General features: G+C 36.6%; 4 protein-coding genes across 4 annotated transcripts; 1 reads left to right on the top strand and 3 right to left on the bottom strand.

Moving 5' to 3' along the window:
• Nucleotides 1-3,342: 3,342 nt before the first annotated feature.
• EAF02_001909 (uncharacterized protein) lies at nt 3,343-4,032 on the bottom strand (the record flags this gene model as incomplete). The annotated part of the gene is made up of 1 exon (XM_038897957.1): nt 3,343-4,032. One exon carries the CDS (start codon nt 4,030-4,032, stop codon nt 3,343-3,345), a length of 690 nt encoding a protein of 229 aa, XP_038761649.1.
• Nucleotides 4,033-6,515: 2,483 nt separating this feature from the next.
• EAF02_001908 (uncharacterized protein) lies at nt 6,516-7,043 on the bottom strand (the record flags this gene model as incomplete). The annotated part of the gene is made up of 1 exon (XM_038897956.1): nt 6,516-7,043. The coding sequence occupies one exon, from the start codon at nt 7,041-7,043 to the stop codon at nt 6,516-6,518; it is 528 nt and encodes a 175-aa protein (XP_038761648.1).
• Nucleotides 7,044-9,792: 2,749 nt separating this feature from the next.
• On the bottom strand, nt 9,793-10,887 carry EAF02_001907 (uncharacterized protein; the record flags this gene model as incomplete). The annotated part of the gene is made up of 3 exons (XM_038897955.1): nt 9,793-9,918; nt 9,966-10,717; nt 10,776-10,887. The coding sequence occupies 3 exons, from the start codon at nt 10,885-10,887 to the stop codon at nt 9,793-9,795; spliced, it is 990 nt and encodes a 329-aa protein (XP_038761647.1).
• A 577-nt stretch (nt 10,888-11,464) lies between these two features.
• On the top strand, nt 11,465-17,131 carry EAF02_001906 (uncharacterized protein). The gene is made up of 6 exons (XM_038897954.1): nt 11,465-12,013; nt 12,069-13,186; nt 13,353-13,698; nt 13,844-15,432; nt 15,484-16,145; nt 16,196-17,131. Exons 1-6 carry the CDS (start codon nt 11,693-11,695, stop codon nt 16,936-16,938), a joined length of 4,779 nt encoding a protein of 1,592 aa, XP_038761646.1. The 5' UTR covers nt 11,465-11,692; the 3' UTR covers nt 16,939-17,131.
• Nucleotides 17,132-20,723: the final 3,592 nt, after the last annotated feature.

Raw genomic sequence — 20,723 nt, 5'->3', positions numbered from 1 at the left:
GTTAGATATTAGATGTTAATCACTATAAATAAATAAAAATAAATAAGATAGATTTATTTTGATTTTTTTTTACTAGCCATTTCTCCCTAGTTATTTCTCATTTATTATTCTTTACTTATTATTATATCAAATTATTAATATATTAATAAAGTATATTTATATTCTAATAAACTTTTTTATAAAATATTCAGTTATTAACAACATACTATTTAGAGAAATCTTGTTTCTTGAAGCTTTGATATTTTAAAGCTAAAGGAAGAAAATGATATTAAGCTTTTTGGACCTAAAAAATAGTGGATTTCTAATAAGAGCTATAATCTAAAAAGATATGGATTTTGGATTCCTAAAGATGGAGTGAAATATAAGTAAGCTTGGAATCTATTTTATTATATAAAATGGAAAGAAGATCTCTTTTAACTTCTTAAAGAATTCAAAGAAACACCAAAAGCTATAGCAGAAGATAATAGTAAATGAAGAAACCCTAATAATTATTTTCTATTTTAATTACATATACTTATCAAATTCTATTTCAATACAATATTGCTTTTCTTTTTCTTACGCTTTTCAAACTCTTTTTATTTTGTAATAATCTCTTTATATAGTCTTTGTAATTCCTTATCGAAAGTAGTCTATAAATTATAACGAAATAGAATCTAATTCGTTACTACTTGAATTCATTATTATATCATCTATAGTACTTAAAACACAATTGATAATATAATCAAATTGAATTTTGAATAGATCTTCTTTGAAGCTATTTTGTTGAATAAAGTTATATAGAGTGTATAAAGTATAAACTATATGTATTTGAATTATATATAAGTATTTTTATTATTGTATTAGAAATGAAAAGTGTATTTTGAATATTTCAAAAATTCTTTTAATCTTATTTTGTAAAGAAGAGTGTCGAAGATTGAAAAGCTTTTCTAGTGTTTTGGGTATCTTATTAAATTCCAATTACTCTTGTAGATAATATCTTACCCCTTTGAATAAAGTAAGAATCTACCTAGTATTTATATATTCTGCATTATCTAAATAATAATAATCTTTTGGAATTTGTAAATCTTTTGAAATCAAAATATCTGAAAGTATTTTTTGATTATTCACAAAATCTTTTTAATTAATTAATATATAGTAGAATTGTAAATTGAAAATAACTATTATAAGAATATTCTATGCAGTATACCCTTTTCGATTGAAATAAGCAGATCGATCTTCAAAAGGTATTATTACTGGAATAAAGGTGCTATCGAGAGCTCCTAGGCAATTCACAAAATATATATGATATTTTTTATTTTCTGCTATTCGAGGAAAAGCGAATTGTATAATTGAATCCGGTAGCTTTATTATTAATAAATATAATATCATTATAGTATTTAAAACTTGATAAAACCATTTTAAAGTGTATTAGAATAAACCAATAAGTAGATTTATATAAGGTGTTTTTCGTATCTATAGATTGTTTTTTCAGAATAAGAAAAGGCTTCAGCTATATTATATATAGTTCTATGCTAATCTATAATATAGAGAAATATATATAGCTTTTAATCAATTGAAGTATATTAAAAGTATTATAGCTTTGTTTTTTTGTGACAAAACTCGATTAAAAATCAAAAAGTGTATAGAGATATACACAATTGTTCTTAACAACATTAAGAATGTTTAAAATCAAGAAAAGATTATGTTTTAAATTTATTAGGAATATCAATTCTTTTTTTCGAAATTGGAGTATAATAAAAAGAGCTAATAACAACAGCTAAATTATAAATCAAAATAGAAATAAACTATTCAGAATCATTAACCTTATTATCACTCATTATAAATAAGAAAAAGGCAATTTACAATCTAAATTATTAATAGAATCTAAAGCTATAATAAAAAGAATATTAAAGAATCTACTTTTAAACTAAGCTATATATATTCTAGTATATAGAGAATAGAAATATAAAGTAATCTAAATCAAAATCAGAAATGATTTGAAGAAAAATAAAGATATTCTATAAATTTAGATATTTGAAATATTAATATTATTATAATACTATATGGATATAGAGTGAAAGGTCTATAAGAGTCTATAAAAATATGGATTATTTGTTAAATTGAAAATGAGGATTGTTTTTTCTAGTTTTTATTTTCAATCCGCACCTTTATTTTCCTATACAAATTTAATGAAAAACACAGATTATTTAATATCATTTTAGAATAATCTACTTCCTTCCCATTTCGAAATATACTAAATTTGTTGAAATACAGATTATTTAATAGAATCCGCAATTTGACATCCAAATATAAATTCAAAATCCGCTTTCAAAAAGAATGGAATATTCAGCAGATCCAGTGCGGATTTGTATATCCAAACTAGCCCTTAGACTGCTGTTATTGAGGTGTTAAAATTTATCTTGTTCTAGATCCCAATCCTTATCTCTGATACTCTCAAACAATAAAAGTAAGTATTTCATTGTCTAATTATACAGAGGAGTCCTTCATCAACACAAAGAGACAACTGAGTACGTATCTGCACAAAGAGATTTTGGAACTAACAAATCAAAGAAACTGACTACCTCCACACGGACCCACAAGATAGACTTTACAATGGATCGACGGTAACTATATGGGGATCAACCCATTCGATCAAGCTCTAGCTGCAAAACCTAAAGAAAACATCTAATCAGTAAGAATAGCATGAAGTCTATCTACGCCTTTGTTAGTTACACATACAAAGTTCCGAGTTAAAAAATTACAGAAGCCCAGAGGATGCATAATATTAGCTAGGCAGAAACTCGTCAAATGCTCAATCAACGGGGTCTAAATATCAGTGGAGATTCTGCTGACCAAATTGCTCTCAGAGCTCTAGATAAGATGTTGTATTCTTACAACTAATACCGAAACGGCACTATTAAAACGTTTTTCCCATTAACATAGAAGTACTAATTATAATTTGTGCTCAATGATACCACGAATGGAAGTTTTAACATTTAAAGTTACGTCAAGCAGCAGGGAGATTAGAGAAAGAGCCGAGTATAAGAAGTGGCACGGAAACATGAACAAAAAATTGAGCCATGCATTATGATCAATTATTAATATTTGAGAAAAAAACTGGAGTTGAAACGACTCCTATTACTCATGGTAGGTGAATTTTCATCAGTCTACTCTCCCCTTTACTTCACACCCCGCATGCAGCAACTACTACTAGACTCCCTAGTTACTCGCAAGCTTAATAAGACCTGCTCCTCATTATCCAACAATCACCTCACACAAATCCACCATCGACCAATACCCTTACTTTGATGCTCTTTCTATCGTGCACATGAATCATGACCCAAGCCACTCCTAACTACCCATCTAGTTTGCAAAGTCCTCCCTATAAGCACTTTCGATTCTCCTAAAAACCGAATCCCTCTTATGAATTTCAATAACTTTATCCCCTTCAATTCTTTCGATATACGCCAAAGTCCAGTTGTAATTATCGAGATTGATGAATCCAGCCGCTAATCTCAACTGCGAAAAACTAAAATGATCGATAACGAATTGACAGCGGATTTTATGGACTTGAGTGAGAGAAATATTGATTTGTTGAACCAAATCCTTTATTTCCTGGACGTGATTGATGTAGGCCCGAGGCGCCTCTTTGCGGGAAACTCCAGGGTAGATGATGAGTTCGAGAATGCCAGTCCACGAAGTGTATGTTGGGCTCTGGAGCTGGCGAATAATGATGGACATATCTGTTTGTTGATCCCCGGAATAATTGATGGAAAGACTCAAGATCTTGTTGGATTCGGTATGCCATTCCTTATTCAGTATTGGTCCAGGGAGTGGAGATGTTGGAGTGAACCACTCTCGGGTGGCTTCATCAGGGTTGGTATTGCCGATTTGACTTCTCCATCCGACGTTATAATTCTCATTGCTGTTGCAGAATTCGCAGGCGCAACCCTCCGGTGCTTCATGTTTGCAGTGAACATTCTGTTTTAAAGACGGGACATCAACTTTGTTGTGTGTAGACCAGTCTATAGGAAGAGGAATGAATCGAGGCATTCTGGTGAGGTTATCGTGGAGGGATTGGAGGAAGTTATTCATATTTTTGACGAGATAATTAAAAGCGTGGATCGTCGAAAGTCTGTTCTGTTCTCAAATTTGATAGAGGGGATTAGAATTCGATGTATTTGCTGTCGGGAGTTTTAACCTGGATGTGAGAAGTAAATGATAATACGACGACCTCATCGTACAAGTACTGGCGCAATTTTTCTCTTATACGGCTATTTTTAATACTGCTAGAAAAGTAGGATTAGGGTAGAATTCACTTTATACGGCTCTATATTTTACAGGCGGAACAGTACTGCTGCCAAACTCCCCCTTTCAGTCTCATATCAGCGAGGTACGATCAAGGAGTGAATAAAGGTACCATGGAGATCATCTCATCAATGAGTTTACAGCAGAGAATAACGAGGAAATAATATTGAGAAATAATATGACACAACTGCTGGCAAACTTTACCGTCTACTCACCATATTTTCTTTATCATGCTGATGTATCTTTATAATATACGGCTGCTGCGCTGTTTAAACTTCTAGATTTGACCCCGAGGAAATGTTTGTAAACATGAAATCTACGGCACCTATCCAGGGATCTCAGACGGTACCTCCTAGCGCAATAGCCAGGTCAAAACCCGTATCAGTGAAAACTCATTACGGTCATTGTAACGGCGGCATCATGAACAGTCTCGCATCTCTATAGAATAACCCATTGGATACAAAGCTATTCTGCTCTTACTGTGTATAGAGAAACTGGGTATAGAGAAACCATCCCTCCCCCCTCGACATTCGATGCTGAACAAATCGCTAATCGAAGGTCCGGAAGAAAAGCAGCCAATCACAACCACGCACAATTACCCCTTTGCCAAAATCCCTCACAATGAACGACGAAAATTCGCGTCCTCTAAAACCCCTTGATAAAATCCAATACCATCCTCACATATTATTCTGGGGCGGCGTCCTAACCCTATCCATAGATCTCCACCCCACCCCCCTCCAAATCCCCTCCCTGATGAGAAATCTCGCCAACATTCTCCCCGACTACGCGCCCTGGGCTCACCACATCAAAATTTCTATTCTCCCTCCTCCTCCCCAAAAAGATCCCGACTCATGGTCCATAAAGCCTTCTCAGTCCCACATCTCCGATTTCAAAACTATCATCAACACCTTAAACAACTTCGATAAAGTAAAAGAGCTTCACATGACTATATTACTTAAACCCCAGGAATCGAAATGCGAGGATCTGTATTTTTTGGGTGGATTGTTCGGATTGGAGAGAATTAAATGGAGTTTGGCGTTTTCGGTTGAGGGACATGGAAAGTGGGAGGTTGATGCTGAGTGTTGTTTTATGAGGGAGTTGTTGGAAGTTTATTCGAGGCGGTTTTCCGGGTCGGGAGGATTGGAGATGATTGTGGAGTAAGGGTAATGGGGTCATGGGGGACTACCAGATATAAGTATGGGGCAGTAGAAAAGGACGAGGATGCTTTTGTTTGGTTCTGCGATGTCTTTCTTTGTGCTATCTTGGTTAGTAAGTTTAAGAAAGAATTGGACTAGAAACATGCGTTTTTGTAATCTACAATACTTACCTACAATCAATCATACTATATCTCACACCTTACTATCTATTTGTGATCTTCAGTCTCTTGAGAATATGTTGTATTGTCGCTAAATGAACGAGTCGGCATATATATTCTCTCCACGCTCTCGCTCTCGAGTCTCCACAAGTTTATACACTTCAAAGGGGAGATACAGAGAAAGTATACATTCACATCACAGTATACTAATAAGACAGACTGGTTCGTATTTCTGTATCTTTAGCTTTCCAATCCCATTCACTTTATAATTAAGGGGGATATAGCCCGAGATATGTATGTTGGGTTTTAATTTTCACTTTTTGGTATTCAAGAACAATGAAGATTGATATAACCTTATATCATGATGTAAGTATATTCATTGGGAGTAGATTCCTAAACTCCATGTCTTGTTCAGAGGTTTATCATATATAAGTGATATATAATATATACGCGAGTGGTGACTCAGATTTAATATTGTCCTTTTTTGAATATTGATTTCAACTTGATTATTTATTTATAATGATAGAGGACCTGTATATATAGGCCTTTCAGGACTATCTAGAACCTTCTGTTTTATCTCTTGTATTTCTAATCAATGTCGTCGTCGCTACAAGACTAGAATCTTCTATAAGCCTCTGTCGATCCTGATTACCCCTCATTCCTAGTAACCTTAAATACAAGGCATTAAGGTTCAACACCATGCTATAAAGGTACATCCATATTTCAATGACACAAAGCCATAAATACCGCTATGCACAAATGAATATCCGCTAACTTCCCAGTAGCCCCATGTTTCCCTAAGAACCAGCACAAAAGATCAAGAATGAGGATCACATCTCCTAACAATCCCACCTTACAACACTATCTTCCCTCTCACCATCAATTCTCCACACCACCCAAACACATCCACTCCTCACAAAAACTCCTTTCTCCAAACCCCATTCAATCTTCTCATCGTATCATCCTCCTGCTCCACCTTGACTGGTCCCCCCCCCTTAACCACATACTGCAAAATGCGCTGAACATCCTGTCTCAAACCAAACATCGCAGCCGCCAACTTCATCTGCGGGAAACTGCAATAATCAATCAACATCCTAACTCTCACTTGCTCCAACTTCTTAAACTTATTCACTACCCCAACAATTGATTTCACATCCGCAACATGAGAAATATAGACGCTGGGAGGTTCCATGTGGGGAATTCCAGCATGGATGCTGAGTTGCAGGATCTTGACATAGGGTGCGTAGTCGGGGAGGATGGAGAGGAGAGATTCCATCGAGGTGGATTTTTCGATCGGGCTGCCGGGTGCGCAGTAGTCGATTGTGAGAGTGAGAATGTTGCCTGTGAGGACAATGTTGGGGTGGGTTGTGATCTCGGAAGGGTGTTTGGGGATGAATTCACCGGGGGCGGCTGGGGCGGCACGTCTGTTTTTGGATCCCATGATTACTGAGTGGATATGTTTGATTTGATATGTGTATTGGTAAAGAAGTGTTGAGTGTATATTTCTTTGGTCGAAGTATAGAAGATAACTCTGAAGGTTCAAAGATCTTACAGAGAGTTCTCTATCGTTTGACTTATTGAATGGGATCCGTTGCTGAGATTGAGATTGAGATTGTAATCTTGAAGTGAAGAAGATAAAGTAACGAGAATAGAAGAAGCAAATTAGGGCAGTGTTCCAGCTCCCTTATATACCAAACGAATGCATTTCCAATACAACAACCCCCTTGAGCGAGATTACCGTAACTAACGATGTCTCTCAAGTGTAGCCGTACAGTAGCCGTACAGTAGGTATTTACACATATGGATTCACTAAGAATGAGGCCCCCGGCTTCGTAAGATACCTACATACCGTTCTTGATCCTTGCATAGATTGAAGCGCATGAACATTGAAATCAACACTTGTATGTGATGTTCGATATTTGTGGTCCAAGACAATCTTCTAGGCTCTGCTAGCCATGATTGGCGGAGGGCCTCAGGATCTCGATTTTTTGTCTATTCGTAGATCTTTTAATATCACGGTCGATAGACATAGCCTATATCTGACTCAAGGATCATTAGGAGATATTGAAGGTTGATGGTATGAGTTCGAAATTCAATTAGAGAAATCCTTCTTACCAATCATAGATTTCTAGCCCAATGAATTACCTCCCAACTTGACAAAAAACATAATCAACTCCAATCCATTCAACCCTCTTGAAAGTAAACATCTCCTTATTCAATCTGTAGCAAGTTACTATGTAAAATCTCAAAGATGTTCTCGGAATTGCTAAAAACGTGTTGTTCGAGTAGACTTATTGGTTGTTCTCAGAGTTCATATACCTCACCGTTGCATCTTGATTTCATCCATTCCACACTTTGAACAAACAAGGGCTTTCCCTCTCCCTTCAAAACACATCGCACAAGTTCAACAAGCAAAATCCATCCTCATCATTCCCATCTCAGAAATCCTTCCCATCCAGCCACCAAACTACAACTATGCAGACCTGGTAGAAAAAACTCATTCAATCCCATCCCACACTCCCAGCCTTAAGCCATAAACCATAAACCACAAACCCCAAGAACCATAGATTCTTAATTCACCGCCCCCACACTCTTTATGTTCCAATCGAATCTCTTTCAAAATATCAAGTATTTCATTACTTGATTGATTGATTGATTGATTGATTGAATTTACGTCCACCTTCAGTCTAAGACTATATAGGACGACTAGGCCTTAAGGGCCTAGTAGATAACTTTTTATTTTACAATAATAGGAATAAACAATTTGGGGAAGTGCAAACGAACATTGGGGACCTAAGCCCACTTACTATACGTATAACATATAGTAAGACTATTTCATTACTTCTTTCCCATAGAACTCATACACAGAGATAGATCCCTTCCATTCCGATAAAGTATTGCAGATCCCAATCAGTGTAGAAAAAAGTCGGGAGGCCCTCCAAATGCAGGTTTCACATTTCGCATTTTTGATTTAAAATTCATGATTTCAGAGCATACCCAAACCGGTGAAGAGTCATCGCCGAAGTATGATAACCTTAATTTTCATGGCACAGAATTATATATGATATAAATTATAAAGATAAATTTAACCAAAATCTCATTCTCGAATTCTGAATCAAGAGTTGACGTTCCCTTCTCCCACCCCACTCCGCTTCCGCCAACTCCCCCCTAGCACCAAAATAATCCCCACCAATTCCAATTTCACTAGCGCTACTCAAATTTTTTGCAGATCCACACATATGAAAAAATTTCCTTCTTATTCCTCACTTCTGAGATTTGGAAATCATCCATCTTACCAAAAAGTCATAAATAAAAGTGTATCAGAGGAATCAAATTCCTTCAAAAATGCAAAAAGTTAATGATGAGAGTGGGATTCGAACCCACGCCTATTACTAGACCAGGAGATTGTAAACAACCGTTTGTTAAGAGTTAATCACCTTAACCTGGCGCCTTAGACCAACTCGGCCATCTCACCTATTGCTGATTTGATGGAGAAAGGAGTACGGGGAGGGGATATTAAGAAGAGATGTGGGGGCTGAGAGTTCATTTAAGTACTTAGGTCTTCAGACGACTCTGTTCCACGGCGACTATTCCATGGGATGTTGAGCACTGGAAGCATTTTATACTTCACTGAAGTATGGACCTTGCCGTCGGTGTTGTGATAGAGATGATTTGGTCATTAAGACATACAAGACTCAGCTCAAGCACCCACATATAACTAATGAGTTGCTATTTGCATAAGAGTTGGGCTGTCTATCACATTGCGGTCTATCACATATGAAGTCTTGCCGCTTGCATTGACCTCAACATAAGTCACTTAAACATTGATCACAAATGAGAGCCTTGGGATTTGGGGGAAGGGGGGCTGCTCGGGAATCTTTTGGGGGAATAGTAGATATGTGTTACTGATATGCACTTGTTACAATCAATTTATAGTCTTGTTATTGCCATCGAACGTCCCAACTATGAGGTCAAGCTGACAAAACAGCAAATGAAGGGTGATGAAAAGCGAAACAATCACAATCATGACTACCAAGGATGCACCGGACTTCATTTTTATCACGGAAAGGGCTCTTAAAACTTTTGAGAAGATAGTATCATTGATCTAGGAAACAATTTTCTGGGGAAGTCGATGCTTTGGGGGACGACGTACATAACCAAGAATTCCCAAGCACTAAATATTTCATTTCTTATTCCAATTCGACCCTACCTGCTACCAATTTACTCCAATCATCATCTACTCCACGCTCAACATTAGGGATAGGACCCATCGGTGTGATGGCCTTTGGATTGATGTCCGCATGACTCTTCGTGTACTAATTAGTGTCAGTCTCTGATCATCCAAAATATACGAGATCCTCACATTTTCCTTGATATGTTTGAAATCCGTAGATTCCTTAAACCCCTTTACTTCCCAATACAAATGTTTCAACCAAGCATTTAATACTGGATAATCGTGCCGAATTGTTCCAAGGTTACACTTGAAATGTTGCACATACACGGCATCGAAGCGACAAATTGTTGGATACAACCTCAAATCCAATTCTGTCATTTCTGAGCCCAAAACATATGGACCTCCATTCTTTTTGATGATTTCCTCCATTCGATTAAGAGCTTTGAAAAGTGGCACAACATTTTTGTCATAAGTTTCTTGGTTTGGTGCAAACCCAGCCTTATATACTCCGGTATTGATTTCGTTTTGCATCCATTCTCCCATTTCATCGATTTCGGCGGCCAAATTCTCGGGATAGAAATTCAGATTCTTATATTCATCATCCAATATGCTGTCAAATCCTGTATTCAGATTCCGCAGGATCTCCAAGCTTTCGTTGCAAACGATTTGATTTGTCTTCTTATCCCACAGAACGGGCACGGAGAATTTCCCTTTGTAATCTTTTTGAGACCGGAAGTATACCTGGTGGAGATATTTGGAATGAAAGAGATGATCTCCAGTTGCGCCAGGGTAAGGATCGGTTTCTGTTGCGAATTTCCAGCCGGGCCATCCTTTATCGTCACCCTTTGGATAAGGTTTGACGACGGATATAGGGAGAATGGAAGTGAGACCTTTGAGATGTCGAATGAGGTTTACTCGATGGGCAAATGGACAGAAAAGTCCTATTGAAGAACCTGTCAGACAGATCCGCAGATGAAGAGGGGCCGAGGAATGATTTACCAATGTATAAATGGTATCGATCCGTTTCGGGAGGGAACTCCCCTCCTACTTCAATTCGGCCATGCCAATTACCATCTTTTGGTGCCGATTGCAGTCTTGCAGTTGAAGACATTTCGCAATCAATGAAACACTGTTTGTTAATAAGATATCAAATGTTTCGCAGAAACGCTACTGTTATTTCAAATGTGAATTCAAATAGAGTTGATTTGCCGTCCTTTCACATATAATAACATGTTGGAGAACATATCACCACTGCGGGGTTTCTAGGTGCATGAATGCATCCATATCTCTCTTACCTTCTTGTCCCAAAAGGACTAGACGATTAAAGAAGTACCAGTACACCATGTAGGTATCCAACGATGTAGGTATTCTTTGCTCTCCCACGACAGATAGCAAATATTGTCCAATCAATGTCCAATGTCAATGTCGATATCAACCACTCATGCCATTGACACAATGATAATCGTGCAACGCTCACAAGGTACTGCGGCCTGATTGGTTTATTTTCAAGATTTATGGAGCAGATCGGATGATAGTACGCAATCACGTGATGCTTCACCGGAGAGTCGGGATGTCGGAGGGAGACAGTTACAACTTAAGTCCGTCCGTGGGAAAGATTGAAGGATTCATGTATATTTTCAACAAGCCACATCATGCAAGTAATCAATACTAATCATCAAGTAAATTCATAACCCACATCGCATTACACTCATCAAATCATCATTTATACCGCCCTCTCCTTTTATTTCGCAAATCTCACCTGCGGCAAATTCGGGTCATCAACACGGGTGCCTAACTTCACACCGCCTCCATATAAAATCACACCCAAGGCCTCAAATCTCCAGACATCTGCAAACATCTGCAAACACTCCCTGATGAAGACTGAATTCTATCATCAAATCTAGGTGGATTGACGGATGGGTTCTTATATTAATGAGCTGTCTAATGCGGCTCCTATACTCATTGGACTGTTCACAATCCCAACTGCATGGCGATTCATTAGGAACTTCAAATCGCCAAGAGTGGCCAATCATGAAGTCCTCTACGAAGACAAAGATGGGGTGGCTACGGAAGAATCCATGGCAAAGTATTCCACTAAACGTCAATTCGTGATCATCTTCACTTCTCTCATTGTGGGACTTTTGGCTTCGTTTGGATTGGCTGTTTTTGCCACAGTCGTGAAGAGCGAGTTTTCGCATTGGGCTTTTACGCATATTTGGCTATTGTTCGTATCTTGGGTAAGCTTAAAATGTTGTAGGATCACATGTCAAGCCTTTTGCTAATAAATGCTAGATTTTTGCATTCGTTCAAGTATTGGAAACTTCAAGAGAGACTCATCCTGTATTGAAATTCCAGAAAGGAATATTCAATTCTGTATCATGCGCTTTAGTGGCTGTTCTCACATGTCTCGTGCTATCGGCCCATCCTCCAACTCCTGGCCGTGTCCGCCTCGCGTGGTTCATTCTCACAGCCTTACAAGTTATTGCTGCTGTACTCAGTACTGTGACATTCTTTTTCGTCGAGCGCCGTCCTGATGTTTTTACCCCTGATGGAAAGGTTGTGGAGAGACAATTCAAGAAATCTTTATGGAATAGATATGCCTTCGATTGGAGTTCCGAGCTCCTTGATATCGCATCGGAAAAATTGATTGAAATATCAGATCTCCCTGCTATGGATGGGCATGTTCGTTCCAAAGATGTCAGAGAATACTTCAAATCCATAATATTGAAGCCAACGGTTCCATTGTGGCTTCAAATTTTCTGGGCGTATCGTAAACCCATACTTACTCAATGGGGGTTGGTCATGATTTCATCTGTTATTGATGCCGCGCCGCAGTTTGCTGTTTTGAAATTACTACAGTATCTCGAGGCTCGTCAAGGGTTTGATGTGATTGATCCCCAAGCATGGATCTGGGTGTTTGGTCTTTTCGCCGCTACAATTGCTGAGACACTAATGGACAACCGAATCAATTGGTTGATGTGGTCCGATCTTGCAATTCCCATTAGATCAACGCTCACATCCCTTATCTTTGAGAAGATGATGAAGATGAAAGACTGCAAGGAACCTCCAAAGCCGGAGGATAACGATGAAGCAAAGGATAAAGGAAAAGCTTCACCCAAAATTGATGACGCCTCAAAAACCAATGGAAATGCTAACTCTAACGGTACTCCAAATCCGGATGCATCGAATGGCCATGGGCCTCATGCACCAGCAGCGAAGAAAGGAAAAGATGCGGACACGAAAAAAAAGCTCGAAACCGATAAAGATATTGTCAACATGTTTGCCGTGGATGCAAATCAAGTTGGTAACTTTGGCGCTGTCAATCAATTCTACATCTTGTTCTTCTGCAAATTCGTTGTTTCGGTTGTTTTCCTGTGGCTCTTGGTTGGTTGGGAGTCGATGGCTGCTGGGTAAGTTCTGCTTCCTTTCACATATATACCTATTCCTCGTTCTCACACTCTACGTTCTGCATTTTCAACCCCCCCCTCGTAAATTATAAGTCTTGGCCCTCATAAGTTGCTTTCCTCCGAATTCTATTTCTGATAGACAATTGCTGATTTTTTTATACCTCAACAGTATGCTAGCAATCATAGGCATGGCACCAATTAATCAAGCTCTTGCAAAGAGATATGGAGGCTTTCAGAGAGAATTAATGAAGGCTCGAGATAAGAAGACTACTATAGTCACTGAGGCACTCAATGGTATTCGACAGATTAAATTTTCAGCCAATGAAACTCAATGGGGTGAGAAGATCTTCGAAGCTCGTGAAGAAGAAATTGTTAAACTCTGGAAAACCAAGATCAACAATTTATACATGATGGTTGGGTCAAATGTTGCCCCCGTGCTTCTAACAGTCTTGGCTCTTGCTACGTACTCTTATATTCACGGAGATTTACTCCCATCGGTTGCATTTACAGCATTGGTATGTTATATATTTTCTTTTTTCGCAGTTTGCATCCCTCAAAATCTTCACATGCCGAGAGGCATAGCACATTTGATGTTACTTCATCGTAATATTAATTGCCTCGCACGAACATGTGGAATTATTTGGCTGACTCAAGAGATAGGGTGTGTTCATGCAACTTGAAGGTGTTCTAGGAATGGTCCCTTTTCTCTTCATGATGGGAGCCAACGCCAAAGTCAGTTGCGATCGAATCGATTCTTTCCTCCGATCTCCAGAGAAGCCAGAGAATACCTATCCCGGAGATTCCATTACTTTCGAGAATGTCTCAGTCAGCTTTCCATCGAAATCCAAGATCTCAGAAGAAGAAGACCGATTTGTACTCAGAGACCTTAATCTTCAGTTCCCCAATAATGCTCTGAGTGTTATTTCAGGCCCTACTGGCTCCGGAAAATCTCTTCTTCTCTCCGCTATATTGGGTGAGGTTGAGGTCCTATCTGGTAATATTACTGTACCCCGACCACCTCAGGCATCTGAGCGACATGATAGCAAAGCCACAGCTGCAGATTGGGTCTTACCTTCCGCTATAGCATTTGTTTCCCAGACCCCATGGATAGAAAATGCTAGCATCAAAGACAATATTCTTTTCGGTCTGCCTTTCGACTCTATTCGATACCAAAAAGTACTCGATGCATGCGCTCTCACGAAAGATCTCCACATGTTTGATGATGGTGACTTGACTGAAGTTGGTGCCCAAGGTATAAGCTTGAGTGGCGGTCAAAAGTGGCGTTTGACTCTAGCAAGAGCTTTCTACTCTCGCGCCGGAATATTGATACTTGATGATGTTTTCTCGGCACTCGACGCACATGTTGGGAAAGAAATCTACGACAACGCTCTTATGGGCGAGTTATCGATTGGCAGGACAAGAATTTTAGTAACACATCATGTCTCACTTTGTCTTCCACGGGCAAGCTATGCTGTTCAGTTATCGAAGAATGGAGGCCTCGAGCATGCAGGTTCAATTGATGAGCTCAGGAAGACTGGTAACTTTGATGACATTATAAAAGCGGAGCAAGACGTGGAAGCAGCTGTTGAGGAGGTGGATGCTTCTGAGGCAAATGTTGACAAGCCTTCCGATAAACCAGCCACCAAACCTAAAAAGTTGATTGAAGATGAGAAACGGGAAACAGGAAGTGTCAAGGCAAGCGTGTATACTAAGTATCTCATGGCAACTGGTGGCATACCCTTCTGGGGATTGGTTCTCATTTTCTATTTGGTCGCTGAAGCTTTAGTGATTGGAAGATCTTGGTGGATCAAGATATGGACATCTTCCTATGAACATTCTGAGATGAACTTTTCCAGTTTCAATTCTACTCATCTGCCTTATATCACCAGCATGCAACAACAGCTTTCACCATCAGTATTCGTCTCGAAGATCAACAATCCATTTTCTAAAGACCACACACTAGGCTACTATCTGGTGGGCTATGTCCTCATCTCGACTGTTTCCGTTTTCGTTGCCACTGCTAGATATTACTTCATTTATCGAGGATCTCTATCTGCCTCAAGAAACGTTTTCAAAGAGATGACAAATATCGTTCTTCGTACTCCCTTAAGATGGTTGGATACTGTTCCTACAGGAAGAATCTTGAATCGTTTCACTGCAGATTTCTCTGCCATGGATTCTCAACTCTCCACGAATTTCGCTCAAACTGCATCTGCATTCTTGGAGATTGTCGGAATTATGGTATCTGCGTAAGTTGTTTTGTTCACGACTCAATAATAGTCGCGCTAATATTTCTCTAGTTTCTTTGTCTCGCCATATATAATCATTATTGCATTGGTTCTATTGGGTATTTGCACTTATATTGCACTCCTTTATATCAAAGGTGCACGCTCTCTTAAGCGTCTTGAATCAATCCAAAAGTCACCTATGATTTCACACTTTGGGTCAGCCCTTGCGGGTCTCAGCACCATCCGTGCATTTTCAAACGCACCTGTCTTCGAATCCAGGATGCATGAGTTGGTAGATTCGTTTTCTGCCGCCACTTGGCACAATTGGCTCTTCAATCGATGGTTCGGACTACGTATGGCATTAGTGGGATCATTCTTCTCATCGTCTGTGGCCGCATTTATTGTCTCCACTCATGGTGTTGATGCTTCATTGGCCGGATTTGCTCTCTCATTTGCGTTAAGTTATAGACGAGCCGTTATTCATACCATTAGATTGCTTGCTTCAGCGGAGTTAGACATGAACGCTGCTGAGCGTATATTTGAATATACACAATTAGATATGGAACCTCAGGGCGGAACAGATAACATTCGCGCCTCGTGGCCGGAAGAAGGTAAATTAGAAGTAAAGGACTTAGAGGTTGGGTATGCCGAAGGATTACCAGCAATCTTGAAAGGATTATCTTTCTCTGTGGATAAAAATCAACGAGTTGGAATTGTTGGAAGGACAGGTGCTGGTAAGTAAATTTCTCATGATATAACGTGCAAATTACTGATTGTGTCACAGGTAAATCAACACTATCCCTAGCTCTCTTCCGTTTCCTAGAGGCTAGAGCTGGTACCATTATGATCGATGGAATCGACATCTCCACCCTCAAACTACACGATCTCCGAACCAGACTCTCAATTATTCCCCAAGATCCTGTTCTCTTCTCCGGTACTATCCGCTCCAACCTCGACCCCTTCGATGAATTCTCCGACCAACAACTAAAAGAAGCACTCCAACGTGTCCACCTCATCCCCTCCGCTAACAGCAGCCCTGCTCCTGAACTCGAAACCCCCGCCGAATCCTCCACAGCCGCATCAAACAGTTCTATGACCGCCACCATCATCGAACCTCTCAATAAAGAGAATACAAATGTATTCCTCAACCTCACATCCCCAATCTCCTCCGCAGGTGCCAACTTGTCTCAGGGCCAGAAGCAACTTCTTTGCCTAGCCCGCGCTATTCTCTCTAGACCAAAGGTTCTCCTTTTAGATGAAGCAACTTCCGCCGTTGATATGTCGACCGATACGCTTATCCAACGTAGTATCCGTGAAGAATTTGCAAACACGACGTTATTGGTTGTAGCACATAGGTTGAGCACAGTGGCTGATTTCGATCGTATATTGGTTATGCGAGATGGAGTTGCAGCGGAGTTTGGCAGCCCGAGAGAGTTGCTAGAGATTGAAGACGGAGTTTTCAAGGGTATGGTGGAGCAGAGTGGGGAGAGCAAGGAGTTGGAGAGATCGATTAGAGGAGGCATGTAAGAAGATTCGGAGAGGATGAACGGAAAGGAGGGAGGGTTGTTGGGAAAAGATAAGAATGAATTTTACATTATTGCATTAGTTAGATCGACACCTCGGTGAAAATAGATTAATTGTTTTACTAGAAGAAAAAAGTATACATAAATTATGTGATCTCATCTGGCATTGGTACATGTCAATCAAGATCATCACCCTTACCCTTTCCACTTCGTGTCCATTGAAAGATATCTGACATAACAGGCTTGTACACCACGGCACACTCAGTAATAACGAATAGTTTTCTCAAGTGCAACACAGATAATACACCATTCCATATGCAGATGATTTTGTGCGTGAAGCGTGAAGTAGGAAGTAGGAAGCAATGAAAAATGAGAAAGGAGAAATCGTCGAATCAAGACGGGAATCTTGTCTATATGCATCAGTTCAAGAAATACAATTCTCATTCACATTTTACTACACATGGCTAACTTGAAGAATTATTAATATATTAGAGACTGCGAGGCAGGCATGTGCTGCAACATGGTAAGCAAGTGAAACCATTTAAATGAGGGTATCTTTCAATTATTTTATTCATCCCGTTGCCATGTGTACATATGTCAAACACGACCTCCGACTGGTAGTAAACAATCGTCACTCCTAGAGATATCATTCATCATAAATTATTAACTCATTAGTTCAAAACATTAAACCACCATATCCCCATTATGCTGCGGTGTAATAGGAACAATAGTTCTACTACTTTCCCTCACACAACAAATTTCGAAGGAAACTTTTTCTTCGAAATATAACCCTTTCGCAATCGATTTAGATTATAGCTATTAAACCAAATTGATTACAATTACTCCTAAATAATTCTAATCAATAGTTATTATAATATTATTGTTAACACTTTAAATACAAAACTTATACAAAAATTCACATAAAATTTTCATTCCAAATCTTCAAAATAAGGATATAACTCCCAATATAAATTGTCTTAATAATCTATCAATACTTCGAAATATAATTATAATAAAGACTTCTTTTGAAACCTTCATTATATTAAACACTTATTCTATTATTATTTTAAATATCTCAATATCTTCAAACCCTCCTTTGCCTTCTGAAAACCCTCAATTCGAAATCTCTAGCCCTATTCTACTAACCAACTAATCAACTAGTTCTAGAAAAAGAATTGAAAAGTTTAATCTATTTAATGATTCCTTTATTACTCAAGATATAATCAATACTATTTATATATTCAATCAGAATAAGAAACAATACTCTACAATATCCCTTAACAATCAGAACAAACAATCCAGAATACAAAACAAACCAATTATACCAAAAGAAGCAATTCTAAAAGCAAAAGACCTTATATTATTAATATCCATTCTCACTCAATTATATAACAAACAATCTAAGCTTCTAGACCTTCTTGAAATCTTTAGAGAATATATCAAAAAAGGAAAGCTTATTACAATCTCCAATATTATTGCATTTCAAATCACTTACTTTAAATCAGTTATACAGAAAATCGAATTGCAAGTTAAAATACTAGCCAAAAATCCAATCCCAATTATTATAATACTAATTAAATCTAATTATACAATTATAATAAAAGAAGAAGAATAGAATCTAATTAATAAAGGAAAAGCTATTAAGCTTACTCTAATAAACAAAAAGATTGAAATCATTTAAAAATATCTAATTCTAATCAAATCAGAAATTACAAATATTATCTCCTTCTCACCTATATCAATACAAAATCAAATAAACAAAGTATTTCAAAAAATTGAAATCAAAGGCCTAGTTATAATAACAATAACCCTATTATTGAATAATAATATAATAATTATTATAAATACTTCTTTTATATTACAATTTTTATTAAAAAAGAAAACAATCTAAAATAATCTTATCAAATTTAAAAGGATTCAAAAAGACCAAGAATAGTATAAGATTATTATTTATAAAATATCTATAAAAGAATTCTTAAAATCAAGAGAAATAAATCTCATTCTCAAAAAAATCAAAACCTTTAACTCAGATTTCAAATCTATAGAAATACCTTTTTGGCTTATATTAATATCAAAAAGAGCTTATCAATAGAAAAAAGCAATAATAATTGCTTTACAATAAAATCAGAAGCAAAACTAATTATTCAGAAACGATTATATATTATTAGTATTAATACAAGAATAAAAAAGTTCTACAAATCCAAACTAACTATATAATATCAAAAATGCCAAGAATTTGAATATTAGAATATATATTATAAAAAGGATTCTTTTTGTAAATTTTATAGAGACAAATATATAATATTAATATACTTATATATAGTCTATAATATCAAAAGAAAGTTTTATTGATACCTAACTACTAAATACTCGAATTACCAAAAAAAGTATATAGCAAATTCAAGAATCTGCAAAATCTATTAAATAATTCAATAAAAAGTAGATAATACTAATTTATAAGCTATACTAATATTTGAATCCTTTAAATAAATCTTAACAAAAGTTTACAAACTATAGAAAATATTCTATAACTTATAATAAAGCTTAATATTAATTTTATTATGATTTAAGAATCTTGGATTATCAAGAATAAAATCGATTATTCAAATTCAAGATTTATTATATACTTCAATTTTATATAAATATTATCAAGATTCAATTCTAATCATTGGTTATGTATATTATTATATATATCAAAAACTCTTTAAGCTATAATCAATCTAGTTTTCGATTCTTTAATAGATTCTGATATACAAATTTTCAATTATCAAAATAAAAACAAAATCTTTTAAATTATTAATATATAATAAAGCTGATTAAGTTAAAAAGAATGATTTTATAATTGAAAGGTATTTATATAATATATTTATTATATAAGAAATTATCCTTTTAGATAATTTCAATGTTTATTATTTATAATAAAATCCTTTTTCTAAGAAAAGCGAAAACGCTGATTAATTAATTAAATGATTTGAAGATTAGGATCTTATTTTTTTTAAATAAGCCTAAAATCAATATTTTCTATTGAATTAATCCTCTTAATTCAAGTATTTTTGATTTAATACTAGTATTAAAGGGAATCTTTTTTTAAATTTATAATTAGCAAATATTTTCAGATATAGAATTTGATTATGCAGAAATAATATTCGAATTAAAAGGAAAAGAAATCCCAACTATTTCTAATACTAAATCGATAGTTAAATACAATATTAAACTAGTAAATTAGAAAAAGTTTGAATCAATATTTAAATTGGAATTTTTATATTCCTTTATTCTTTTTATTTTAAATTTAATCATTTCAATTGAAAAGAATTCCTTAAATTTCTTAAAAGATAAAGATAATTATTATTCAATTTTAGATTAAGTAGTAAGCGAATTTATGAAGATTATTCAAAAAGTAATTGAAAGATATATATTTAAAGTTATTTTAATTAAAAGAGTTAAACTATAGTGGATATCTGAATTGAAGGATCTTCAAAAAGAGTTAGGAAATGTAAAGCAAATAAGTAAATTAAATTTAGAGAATCTTAACTTTAAAAAAGAATATCGAATTGTTAGAAATAAGTATTTTCAAGCTATTAAAACAACAAAGAAAAATCATTAGAATAAATTTCTAGAAAAGGAGGATATATAAACAATTTTCATGCCTCCTCTCAATGGGCATACTACAAGTGCCATCAAGCGATGTAATACTACGATATTGTAATCAAGTGGTCCCCTAGGCATACTGAGATTGAGGGCAACGAGGCAGCCGATCGCCTCGCTGATCAGGGCACGGCTGGGCTGCTT

Source organism: Botrytis sinoallii (assembly GCF_014898435.1).
Source record: "Botrytis sinoallii strain Bc 23 chromosome Unknown BSIN_003, whole genome shotgun sequence".
NCBI lineage: Eukaryota > Fungi > Ascomycota > Leotiomycetes > Helotiales > Sclerotiniaceae > Botrytis > Botrytis sinoallii.
Note: the sequence above shows the minus strand (reverse complement) of the source record. Positions and strands in the feature narration are given on the sequence as shown.

Excerpts from the sequence above, each read along its gene's own strand:
- EAF02_001906 (XM_038897954.1), top strand. The coding sequence starts at position 11,693 with ATGGGTTCTTATATTAATGAGCTGTCTAATGCGGCTCCTATACTCATT. Across the intron at positions 13,187-13,352 it reads TGGGAGTCGATGGCTGCTGG|TATGCTAGCAATCATAGGCA; the intron begins GTAAGTTCTGCT and ends ATACCTCAACAG. Across the intron at positions 13,699-13,843 it reads CGGTTGCATTTACAGCATTG|GGTGTGTTCATGCAACTTGA; the intron begins GTATGTTATATA and ends CTCAAGAGATAG.